Genomic DNA, 13312 nt, shown 5'->3' with positions numbered 1-13312 from the left:
GTGACAGAGCGAGATTCCATATCCAAAAAAAAAAAGCGCACAATGGATGTGGAGAGAAAGGGAAGAGCATTCAAAGAGCTTGATCTGCAAAATTATTTCTTAAAAAAAGAAAATGAACAGGGCAAAACTTAACCAAATATTTAACCAAAAACTTAAACAAATATTTAACCACAGCTAGGAAATACGTACACATATATTTTCTCAGAGTTCCCGAATTTTAAATATTTCAATAGTAAAAATTTAGTTATTCATAGTTCAAATTCATTATTGAGACTTACTTTTCCCCAAAAGCTTTTCTCCAAAATTCTGCAGCATCTGCTTTAGTAATCCGAAACGTGTCTCCTTGAAAGAGTCCACTTGGAAAAATTCCTTTTAGCTCTGCCAGCATGTGGCTGAAGATGAGGGACAGTTTGGTTAGGTTTCGCCTACAAATGATCAGAAGTGCAATAATTAAACACAAAAAATTATTTTTATTTTAAATGCACCAAATTCACCATCCAAGATGTATAATTAACATGAATATTAAAATACATTAGAAAGAACTTCTTCAAATATTCCTTCTGGCCAGTATTATTCAAGGATATAAAAAAGTAGAGAAGGAGCCGGGCGCGGTGGCTCAAGCCTGTAATCCCAGCACTTTGGGAGGCCGAGACGGGCATATCACGAGGTCAGGAGATCGAGACCATACTGGCTAACACGGTGAAACCCCGTCTCTACTAAAAAGTACAAAAAACTAGCTGGGCGAGGTGGCAGGCGCCTGTAGTCCCAGCTACTCGGGAGGCTGAGGCAGGAGAATGGCATAAACCCGGGAGGTGGAGCTTGCAGTGAGCTGAGATCCGGCCACTGCACTCCAGCCTGGGCGACAGAGCGAGACTCCGTCTCAAAGAAAAAAAAAAAAAGTAGAGAAGGGAAAAGAAATGCGCTGTTGAGAATATTTTTACATATTCAGTGATATTGTTATCTTTGTTTAAAGAAGGGTTTTAGAAACTTTTTGTTCTAAGATCATACGAAAGATACAAATACAATGGAAGAAATACTGTTGCATTCACTGTCTCCACTTTTATCTCCTCCATTCAAACAGATATGAAGTAAACAAGATAAAAAATTTAGTCATATATTTTAAAGCTTTAATCTTGAATTAATAAAGCTTAATAGCTAAGCACGAACATGGACAAATTCACTTTTTAAGGATGACAGGTAAGAGAACTCAACAAATCATCATCACTCTGTCACAAAAGAAAAAAATGGGCCGGGCGCGGTGGCTCAAGCCTGTAATCCCAGCACTTTGGGAGACCGAGACGGGTGGATCACGAGGTCAGGAGATCAAGACCATCCTGGCTAACACCGTGAAACCCCGTCTCTACTAAAAATACAAAAAACTAGCCAGGTGAGGTGGCAGGCGCCTGTAGTCCCAGCTACTCGGGAGGCTGAGGCAGGAGAATGGCGTAAACCCAGGAGGCGGAGCTTGCAGTGAGCTGAGATCCGGCCACTGCACTCCAGCCTGGGCGATAGAGCGAGACTCCATCTCAAAAAAAAAAAGAAAAAAGAAAAAATGATAGGAAACCAATGTATTATTTCCTGCTTTGCAGGTGTATTTATCAAGTAGATTTATCATCATATAACATATCTAAATAAAAGACAGTCTTAAAAAAAAGAACCTTTTAAGTATCCAGACCTAATAAATGTTTTCTTTCACTACATCAGACCTTAAAGAGATAAATTTTACCCAAACTCCTCTTCCTTTACCAAAAATGAGATGCTAACATCCAAACCACACAAAAATTTCTACATAGTGCATATGCTACTGTTAACAATTAGTTAATTTTGTTCTCATAACCTGTTTAATGGATATGATTATAAAGATGTCACACAGGCCAGGAGTGGTGCCTCACGCCTGTAACCCCAGCACTATAGGAGGCTGAGGCAGGCCGATCACTTGCATCACGAGTTCAAGACCAGCCTGGCAAACATGGTGAAACCCTGTCTCTACTAAAAAATACAAAAATTAGCTGGGCATGGTGTGTGTGCCTATAATCTCAGCTACTTGGGAGGGCTGAGGCAGGAGAATCCCTTGAACCCGGGAGGCGAAAGTTGCAGTGAGCTGAGACTGTGTCACTGCCCTCCAGCCTGGGCAACAGAGCGAGACTCCATCTCAAAAAAAAAAAAAAAAAACCAGGATACACATGATATAGATTATGTTACACTAAACAAGCTACTGAATACACGTGTCTATTTTTCCTTGTCCCAACAATTTGTATTATGTATTCAAAAGTTTATTCTTGTTATACAAATATACTATAAAAATTCAAGTCAAATCATGATCAATTACTGATTGCCTAACAATCCTCTACTAGGAATAGATTTTTCTTAATGCTATACTGGAAGGTCACCATCAGTGTGCTATCTCTGTCTTTCGTGGATAAAATGCAGCACCAAATTATCCAAGTCTCTATATCCATGACTTGTTCGAAAAATGCTATTGAAATCTTTTTTTGGCCAGGTGCGGTGGTTCACGCCTGTCATCCCAAAATTTTGGGAGGTCGAGGTGGAGGACCTCACCTGAGGTCAGGAGTTTGAGACTAGCCTGGCCATTTCTACTAAAAATACAAAAATTAGTCGGGCATGGTGGTGGTGCATGCCTGTAATCCCAGCTACTCAAGAAGCTGAGGTAGAGGTTGCAGTGAGTTAAGATCACGCCACTGCACTCCAGCCTGGGCGACAGAGTGAGACTCAGTCTTTTTTTTTTTTTAAAGCACTTATCCAATCTTTAAAGTCCATTAACTGTTTTTTTCCTAGCACTTTGAGATCCTTTGATTATTGTTTAATAGAACTTCTATCATTTACCAAAGAGAAAATAGACAAGATCAAGAATATATCACAAATGGAATATGAAATAGGTAACTTGAAAGAAACCCTGCAAAGCACAAGTTAATCCCAATGAATTTGCTTTCCAGTGTTCAGCAGGACCCCAGACTGCACAATCAGCAGCTTGAGGCTCACACGTCGACATCTACCTAACATTCTGTCAAGCAGTCATCCTTCAACTAGATTACTGAGAACCTACTGTGTGTGTGAAGAACTACGCTAAACAGTGTAGCGGAACAATGAATGAGATGACAGAAAAAATAATTATGTGTCACACTTCTGAGGTTATAACAGAGCTCTTTCTGAAGCAAACAGGTTTGAATTTTACTTCTTCCTGAACATCTTCCCTTGGGTTTTTGCAGTATTGTCTTCTCTTGGTTCTCCTACTTCCTTTTGTTGTTTCTTGGCTATTCTCCCCCATCATCTTAAGCGGTATTTCCCAAGAATTTGCTCTCTGCTATTTTCAGTTCTTTCTCTGTGTACTCTCTTCTCTTCCTTTGCAATCTTAGGGCTTTAAAAGCTACTTAGCAAACAATGCCCAAATCTTAGGCCTTGGTAGTTTTTCCAACTATCTACTCTACCACATTTTTCCTCCACTCGAATGCTAGCACCTCAAAGCAACAGGTTCAGAATTAAACTAATCTTTCTTAAATCTGCTCTTTCTTCGTGTTCTTTACTTCTGTATTTAATGACAACACCATCTTACTTCCCACAGGTTCAAAACCTGAAGAATCTTCTTAGCTTCTTTCATTTACCTTGTTCTCCACATCTGATTAGTCAATCTGTTGCCTATCTGTGGTCATTCCTACCTTCGATTTATGTGGTACTGGCCTAATGTAAACTCCTTGGTAATAATTAAAATTAAAATTCCGGTCTTGGTCTTCAGCATCTCCTCCTATGCACATACAATCCTTACGACATTTAACTGCCTTTTGACGAAGGGAAAAAATAAACAATTTTCACAGCCAATGGGATAAAATCCAAACTCAGCTTGGATTTTAAGGCTTTCCATTGACCTGGATCTAACCTATCTTTCTAACTAACTTCTGAGTTCTTCACTAGTATGTTCTAGCCAAATCAAGTACTTCACCTTTTCTTACACCTGCCACTCTTCTTTGTTTCTCGGTCTCTGCCTGTTTCTCTGGTCTGAAATAAGACCCAGTTTAAATGTCATTTCTTTAAGAGCAAGCTAGACATAATAAAATACTCAACAACCCCAGCATTTTCTCTGCAGTTCTCTTACACCATCTGAACCCATTTTGCACTATAGCTATTTGTGTACACAATGGCTAAATCTATTTCTGACTTGTATTTATATCCCTCTGGGCCAGGCGAATGGCAGAAATTTCTAATGATCAATATACCTTCAGAAAACCTTTGAGTGCCCATTATGTGTTAGGCTCGGGGTGAATACGACAACAAACAAAATAAAATTCTTGCTTTTATGACATGTACATTCCCACGAGAGTGTATCAGATGGTAGGAGAAAAGTGCTGTGAGGAAGAATAACACAGAGTATGAGAAGCCATGAAGGGTTGCTGTTTAGGGAGGGTCGTCTTAGAGACCTTATCGAGTGTTGCTTTTTAAGCTGAGTCTGAAGTGAATACAGGCAGTGGGTCTTGGAATAACTGGACCATGCTGGTATCTTTGGTTCTTAAAATAATTTTCTACCGAAAATCTACCAGGTACCTAGCACTATGTTGGATCAAAGATAAAATATGCATACCAAAATAACAAGACACAGAAAGCATTTTTATTTTGTGAAGTAAGCCACACACAAAAAAAGTTATTGACCACAAAGATGTAATGGCACCAGGTACCTAAGAGCAGTTCAAAGTGCTGACTGCAACAGTTACGGGAAATCAATTTAAGACATTTTCCTACTCAAGAATGCATCCCTTCAAAAAGCCTGCTTACATTTCTTAAAACCACCAGAGATGTCCACTCTAAGCATCACACTTCTTAAAAGGAAATAATGAATTTACAAAAGTCAATGGGTCAGAGCATTTTGTAATCAATATGAAGCTTATGGTTCAGTGTCTACAGTATATGGGGCAGAATTTAATCAGCAGAATCTGTCTTAACATGTAAAAAGAATGAGGCATGATATAGACATTTGAGTTTACATGGTAAGCAACACTAAAAAATTCTGTCAGCAGTTACCTCAACTCATACAATGTGTTCTAACGATTCTCCAAAGATCCACAAAGGAACACAACTGTTCAATTTTTTGTAAATGCCCTGAAGACAGAACTTTTCTTTTTTCAGTTCTAGTAGCAGCAAGCAGTACAGGCTTTTCTTTAACACAGTAACACAGTGCTGGGGAAGGAAGTCATTTACCTTCTAATGCCTTCAAACTCTAACCATCTATATCTACTTAACTGCAAATTCTACTCTACAGCTTCCATCTTCCTCTTCTCTTTTCCTCTCACAACTTCCTCATAATCAAATGCTGATTCTGCATGCAGCGTCTTTTTTTTTTTTTTTAAATTCAAGATTGGTGTCAGTTATTTTCTCTCTACCTTAGGGTCTACCTTCAATGCCAATGTACCTTCGTGCCTCAGGCCCAAAGCAATGTTATGCATTTTCCTGTGTATAATTTCACATAATAAAGAAGCAAGATTTACATATCACCAATACACAAGTATATTAAAAATTAAATGAGCAATTATAGCTATTGTTTTAGTTTCAAGAGTAAAAATATAAATACAACTTCATAGGACTCACAATCACCATCTTAAGCAAGACAGGAGTTGAAAAGTGGCCTTCATATGAATGAAGAGGTAAACAGAAAAATCTCTTAAACTATTTTGTTTCTACATAGAATACTGAAAAAGTTATCTTGTAACTCTTGCTCAAAAGGTACTGTGAAGAGAAAGAGGAAACAGGAAAACAAACACAGTATGAGGAGATAAATTAATTCCTTCTATTAAAAATGCATTTATTAACATTTAAGACAAGTAAACTGCAGCCTCGACCTCCCAGACTCAAGCAATCCTTTCACCTCAGCCTCCTGAATAGCTGGACCCACAGGCCACTATGCCTAATTTTTCTTCTTTTTTTTTTTTTTTTTTTTTTTTTTGAGACGAAGTCTCACTCTGTCACCCAAGCTGGTGTGCAGTGTCACTTCTTGGCTTACTGCAACCTGTGCCTTCCGGGTTCAAGCAATTCTCCTGTCTCAGCCTCCCCAGTAGCTGGGACTACAGGCACATACCACCATGCCCGGCTAATTTTGTATTTTTAGTAGAGACGGAGTTTCTCCATGTTGGTCAGGCTGGTCTCGAACTTCCGACCTTAGGCGATCCACCCGCCTCAACCTCCCAAAGTGCTGGGATTACAGGCGTGAGCCACTGCACCTGCCCTAATTTTTGTATTTTCAGTAGAGACGGGGTTTCACCATATTCGTCAGGCTGGTCTCAAACTCCTGATCTCAGGTGATCCACCCGCCTTGGCTTCCCAAAGTGCTGGGATTACAGATGTCAGCTACCGCACCCAGCCACTTTTTCTATTTTTGTGTGTGTGATGGGGGTCTCACTATATTGCCCAGGCTGGTCTCCAACTCCTTGGCTCAAGCAATCCTGATACCTTAGCAGAAATAACTTTTTAACGTATATTTTCTGTCTGCAGATAATTTAAAAGAATTTATGTCTTATGGAATTTAAATGAACAGTTAACTGTATAAACCCTATACAGGGCCAGAAAAATTAATCTGCTAAACTAGTATTATCTATTCTAAAACAGAGATTTCCCAAATCTCAGACTATTAGAATTATTTCACTTGAACAACATTGTTGTTCTGAAGAATTAACACAGAAATATCAAAAATCATCTCACCTACTTCAAAATAGTCTCTTAAAAATGGTTTAAAGACTCGAAAAAGTTTATATGGTATTTAAAAAGAGAAGGAAACAAAACTTTCATTTTAAAAACAGTAATTTAGGCTGGGCACAGCAGCTCACACTTATAATCCTAGCTCTTTGAGGGGCTGAGGCCGGCAGATTGCTTGAACTCAGGAGTTTGAGACCAGTCTGTGCAATATAGTGAGACCCCTCAATCTAAACAAAAAATACAAAAATTAGCCAGGTATGGTGGTGCGTGGGATGATAGCTTGAACCTGGCAAGTGGAGGCTGCAGTGAGCAGAGATCGCACCACTGCACTCCAGCCTGTGTGACAGAGCAAGACTGTCTCAAAAATAATAATATTAATAAAAAACAAAGAAGAGTAATTAAGTAATTGTAGATTCGCATATAGTGGTTATAAAATTCTTTCAACTCTTCTGTAGGACTGAAAAATTTCCTAATAGGTTGGGCGTGGTGGCTCACGCCTGTAATCCCAGCACTTACGGGATGCCAAGGCGGGCAGATCACTTGAGCTCACAAGTTCGAGACTAGCCTGGACAACATGGTGAAACTCCATCTCTACAAAAATCAGCCGGGCATGGTGGCATGAGCCTGTGGTCTCAGCTACTCAGGATGCTGAGGTGGGAGGATGGCTTGAGCCCTGGAGGTAGAGGTACAGTCAGCAGAGATCATGCCGCTGTATTCCAGCCTGGGCAAACTAAGAGACCCTGTCTCAAAAAAAAAAAGAAAAGAAAAGAAAGAAAGAAAGAAAAAAAAATCATAATAAAAGACTGGAGGTCAGGCGTAGAGACTCACACCTGTAATCCCAGCTCTTTGGGAGGCCAAGATGGGAGGATGGCTGAAGGCCAGGAGTTTCGTACCAGCGTGGGCAACACAGCGAGACTGTCTCTAAAAACAAAAAACACACTGAAGAAAACCCCCAGTAATTTACACATAAGTATATTTTAACAATATTTGTAAATCAAATGATCCTATCGATCCCAAGAGGAAAATTCCAAGATGATTTAATACTTTTAATGTAACGATTAACAAAAAAGTTGCAAAACATTATACAATACCATTACAGGGTTGCAAAATATTCCTAAAATAAGGTTACAATTTTTGCCATTCAGTGATGGTATAGGCTTAAGACTCATATAGATGATGATAATTATACTGCTGAAGGGTAGCATGATCACTGCTTTTAAGTATTTCATTTACTGGTACTATTTCAGTGATAACTGCTGCTTTTCCTATCAGATAAACTCCAGAAACCTTACATACAAACAGTAGTGTCATCTAAAGAATGCTGAGTGAGAACATACTGAGATGACATTTATAACTCAATAGCAGCATCCTCTGCTCACAGTAATCAGCTTTAAAAATAGACACAACGGAACTGCTTTCCACAAAGCCTCACAGGAAGTCAATGAAGTACTGTTTAACTCTTATTGACTTAAGCTGTTAAAAAAAAAAAAAATGAAAAACATCACCTACAAAAGGAGTTCTTAGCCAATACATCTAAAAATAGCAATGGCCCTTTTTACTAAACACATATTGAGTGTATTTGATACTACAAACTCATGGTCCTGCTTTTGAAATTCCCAAGTTACACAGTAACAGATTACCACTAATCATCCTGAGCATTTCAAGCTAACTGTTTCACTGAATTCTAAAGGGGACACATCTGACTCACCAAGTAAATGGGAAGGCAGTAACCCACATGAGAGCCTCCAACACTCCCCTCATATGTCTTATCAAATTAATCCTAAAACAGACTCAATCTCCTTACTCTCCCTATATGAAAATCTTTAATGACTCCCAATTACCACTTAAAAAGTTTGAACTGCTGACCTGACACATCAAAGCACTCACAATGCAGTCCTAATTCACCTTTCTAAACAACACCAGTCAATGTTCCGCCAAACATTCTACACTCTCCAGGCTCTGTGCCTGTGGTGATGGTACTACATCAACAATATATCTCTAGCAGTTAACATTAATACATAATACAATCTCCATCTCTAGCAGTTAACATTAAGAGCTTACTAGGGATTAGATGCTTTACTAAGCTAAATAAAGTGCATTCAATTCTCATAATGCTTTGAAATAGGAATTACCAACCTTATCTTACAAATGAGAAACAAAGACTTAGTGACATTAAATAATTTGCCCAAGGTCACAAAGCTAGTAAGGGGCAGCGTAGGTCTATGAAATTCAAGAGCCAGGGCTCTTTGGTTATGACACATTTCCTTTCCGATGACTATGGTTACTAAATCCTGCCCATTCTTCAAAGTTCTCAAACGCTGCCTCCTTGGGGAGGACTCTCCAGTCTATATTTAACATCTACTCTATCTCATCTAACTATCTATCATCTAACTATCTCAGCTTCTGAATCCCCCACAGCAACTTGCTCACACTTTTCACAGGTTCCATCATGTTCTGCTTCATATTAATTGTCTTACTCCCCAATCTGGAAGACAACTCCTTAAGGGCAGAGGCAGGGAAAGTATCTCTTACACACCTTATCCCCTGCAACTCTGGTCACACTGGGCACATAACAGGCATTCAATGCATTTGTAGGACTGAACTGGAAAATATTACCTACTTTTGACAAACTTTTAATTTTAGAATAATTCTACATCTACAGAAAAGTTATAAAAGACGACGCAGGGAGTTCCCACAAACCCCAAATCCAGTTTCAGTTTCCCCTAATGTTACCATCTTATATTGCTGCGGGACATTCTTCAAAACGAAGACACCAACATCAGTATGGTAGTACTAACTGAATGCCAGGCTATATCCAGGCTTCATCAGTTTTTTCCACCAATGTTTTTATCTATTCCAGGATCCAAGCAAGGATACCACTTTACATTTACTCATCCTATCTCCTTAGTCTCCTCTGGTCTGTAACGATTTCTTAGTCTTTCCTTGTTTTGCATGATATTAATAGTTCTGCGTGCTGGTCAAGTATTTTAAAGGATGTCCCTCAGTGTGTCTGTTTTTCTGATATTCTGACTGGAATTACGAGTTTATGGAAAGAATAACACAGAGGTGAGGTGCCCTTCTCAGCACATCAAGTCACTATCTACATGGTATCACTGAAAATGTTCAGCTCGATCACTTAGTGTTTGCATGTCATGATTCTGCAGGTGAAGCTATCAGTGAAAAATATTTACTTCTCCACATCTTTCTTAGATAATTTAAAACAAATCACTTATACAAGAGTCAATAATATTTTTAATGATTGTAATACATTCTCATTAAATCACAAATATTTTACATTAGTATCTTTAGTTTTCAGTGTGGTCAGAAAAAACAAAAATAGTTCAAAACAATCATTGTGAACATTTAGCAAGTGTTCACTAGCTACATTACTTCATGGTCCTATTTAATCAGAGTTCTCTGTATTTCAAAATAACTTTCGAGTTCACTTAGCCCAAGCTCTGAAAGACAACTTTAATAAGCAGAACTACATGCACTGGAGCACTTCCCACAATTGAAAGCATATTTTTTTTTTTTTTTTTGAGACGGAGTCTCGCTCTGTCACCCAAGCTGGAGTGCACTGGCCAGATCTCAGCTCACTGCAAGCTCCGCTCCCGGGTTCACGCCATTCTCCTGCCTCAGCCTCCCGAGCAGCTGGAACTACAGGCGCCCGCCACCTCGCCCAGCTAGTTTTTTGTATTTTTTAGTAGAGACGGGGTTTCACCGTGTTAGCCAGGATGGTCTCGATCTCCTGACCTTGTGATCCGCCCGCCTCGGCCTCCCAAAGTGCTGGGATTACAGGCTTGAGCCACCGCGCCCGGCCAATTGAAAGCATATTAACCCTCAGTACTGGTTACTACTTCTCCACATCAGTTCCTTAAAGATATATATAAACATATCAGTAAGATAATGCTGCAATCTTCAAAACCTCTCACACCCTCTCCCTCAACAAATGACAACCACCACCAAGCACCTTTTAGAAGGCTGACGCAATCAACTTAAAAAATAAAAAACATAGATACAAATTATAAAGAGACAGCACTAGTAGAATCTAATCAAATATGTAGAAAGTCTATATCTAGTTACCATTAATTATTTAGCTCTTGAGTATGTTAACTGAGACATCAATTTCAATTTAAACATAGCATTTCCCTGAACAAATAAACACAGTAGCTAATACTAAGCTTTGCAAAACTTGAGAAAGAACATAGAATGTTCTCTGTCTGAATATAAGACTATTAAAAGGGACAAAAACTAGAGAAATCTTCAATAAATGTTCCATGAAAAAGAATCTAGAGGCTAGGCGTGGTGGCTCATGCCTATAATCCTAGCACTTTGGGAGGCCGAGACAGGCGGCTCACCTGAGGTCAGGAGTTTGAGACCAGCCTAGCCAACATGGTGAAATCTCATCTCTACTAAAAATACAAAAAGTTAGCCAGGCATGATGGTGCACACCTCTAATCCCAGCTACGCCGGTAGCTGAGGCATTAGAATCGCTTGAACCTGGGAAGCAGAGGTTGCATTGTCCAGCCTGGAGACTTTGCCTCCATTTAAAAAAAAAAGAAAAAAGAAAAAAAAGTAGAGCTTTAACTGCCAATGTGAAAGAAAATACAAATGCAGTGGGGAGTCATTAAGGACTTGGGACTGGGGAGTGATTCTGGTCATTTTAAGACAGAAAATGACAGCAATGTGCAAGGTGAATTAGAGAGGAAATCACAAAAGCAGAGAGATCAATCAGCATAGTAGTGCAGTAGAAAAGTAATGGGAGCCTGAGATAGAAAAGTAACAGGGGCAGTAAAATAAAGACAGATTTGAGAGAGACTGCAGCAGTAAAATCAAGAGTATGATCGAGTAAGACAGGAGATAAACCTAGGGTATTACCAATAATATATTGGTAATAATATAAAAGCTAATTTTTTTAAGGGCTTACTAAGTATCAGGCACTTTACATATTTTGATATTTAATTAATTCTCACTTACAATCCCATCAGATTCCAATATTATCCCCATTTTACAGATGAGAAAATTTAGGCATAAAGAAGCTAAGCCAACCAGCCTGGTCAACATAGTAAAACCCCACATCTACTAAAAATACAAAAATTAGCCAGGCGTGATGGCACATGCCTATAGTCCCAGCTACTCAGGAGGCTGAGGCAGGAGAACTGATTGAACCCAGGAGGTGGTGGTGAGCTGAGATCATACCACTAAATCCAGCCTGAACGATAGAGTGACAGTCTGTCTCAAAAAAAAAAAAAAAAAAAGCTAAGCCAACAATCAATCCACACTCATCATCACTACTCACTACATTATACAATACTAACTCAATAACGGGACATGAAAGAGGAAGTTGGTTTGCTATTGAAGAGGATACATTCAGTGTTCAGGTATTTTGAGTGTGGGAAAGATACTAACATGAGTATAACTAGCAGACAGCTTGGGAAAACAGATTTGTAAATAATTTGTGTAAGATTTTTGGCATCTCTGGGAATGGAACGGTCTATTTGCTAGTTCCCTTGTACAAGATAATCAAGCTGAAACTGAGTTTCCCCCTTTCAGAAGAGTGTGGAAGTAAGTGAGATAGAATCAGAAGGATACAAAAGAACAGTATTACAGGTTTCTCCTATAAAAGGCAGAATAAATCCATGTGACAGGTATTTGGAAATACAATTCACGTCCTAAACGAGCTATATTTATAAGAAAATGACGCCAATTTTTTAGTTGTTCTCACTTAAGGCAGAAACTAATGCCATCTCTTTGAAACCCAATCTTTGTTTCTCAGTATCTTTCATATAGGCCTGATAAAACACATTTAGTATCTTAGCACTTCAAAAATTCTCAATTCTGGGGAGTTCTAACACCCATTCAGTGGTATCTATCATAATTCTCCCACCAGAAATATTTATATTTATATGTAACTTGAACATTAGAGCCACTATGCAAAAGCAAATAGTATTTACTATGTTCACTAAATTCACATAAATTTAATAAATACTGTTTACTTTTGCATAGTGGCTCTAACATACAAGCAAATAAACAAAATTTCAGTATTGTCAAAGGAGGAGAGGTATATTCAATAAATGGGGAAAAACATAAAAATAAATAATAAATGGGAGAAAAATCACAAGTGTATCTTAAGCAGAATACAAGAAACTTAAAGCCACATAAGGCTACCAACTTACCCAGGCACAGCAATTGGGCAAGAGAAAGAAAGAGCATCCAAATTGGAAGAGGAAGCCAAGCTATCTCTGTTTTGCCAATAATATGATTGCATACCTAAAAAAATTCCGAAGACTCCTCCAAAAGACAACTAGATTTGATAAGTGAATTCAGTTAAGGCTCAGCTTATGAAATCAACATACACAAGTCAGTAGCACTGCTACACATCAACAACGACCAACCTGAAAATCAAATCAAGAACTCAATCCCTTTTACAATAGCTGAGAGAAAACACATAAAAACCAAGGAATATATTTAACCAAGGAGATGAAAGATCTCTACAAGGAGAACGACGAAACGCTGCTGAAAGAAATCACAGACTACACAAACAAATGGAAACACATCGTGTGCTCAGGGATTGGAAGAATCAGTATCATGAAAATGACCATACTGCCCAAAGCAATCT

General features: G+C 38.7%; 1 protein-coding gene across 2 annotated transcripts in view; it reads right to left on the bottom strand.

Annotated features, from left to right (window-relative positions):
- The window catches only part of CBL (Cbl proto-oncogene), a 95794-nt gene that overhangs the window by 31833 nt on the left and 50649 nt on the right, over positions 1-13312 (bottom strand). For both annotated transcript variants that reach the window (XM_030918075.1, XM_030918076.1), the window contains one exon: positions 279-425. In XM_030918075.1, coding sequence (XP_030773935.1) covers positions 279-425 — 147 coding nt within the window. The remainder of the gene's footprint in view (positions 1-278; positions 426-13312) is intronic.

Source organism: Rhinopithecus roxellana, chromosome 15, assembly GCF_007565055.1.
Source record: "Rhinopithecus roxellana isolate Shanxi Qingling chromosome 15, ASM756505v1, whole genome shotgun sequence".
Lineage (NCBI taxonomy): Eukaryota > Metazoa > Chordata > Mammalia > Primates > Cercopithecidae > Rhinopithecus > Rhinopithecus roxellana.
Note: the sequence above shows the minus strand (reverse complement) of the source record. Positions and strands in the feature narration are given on the sequence as shown.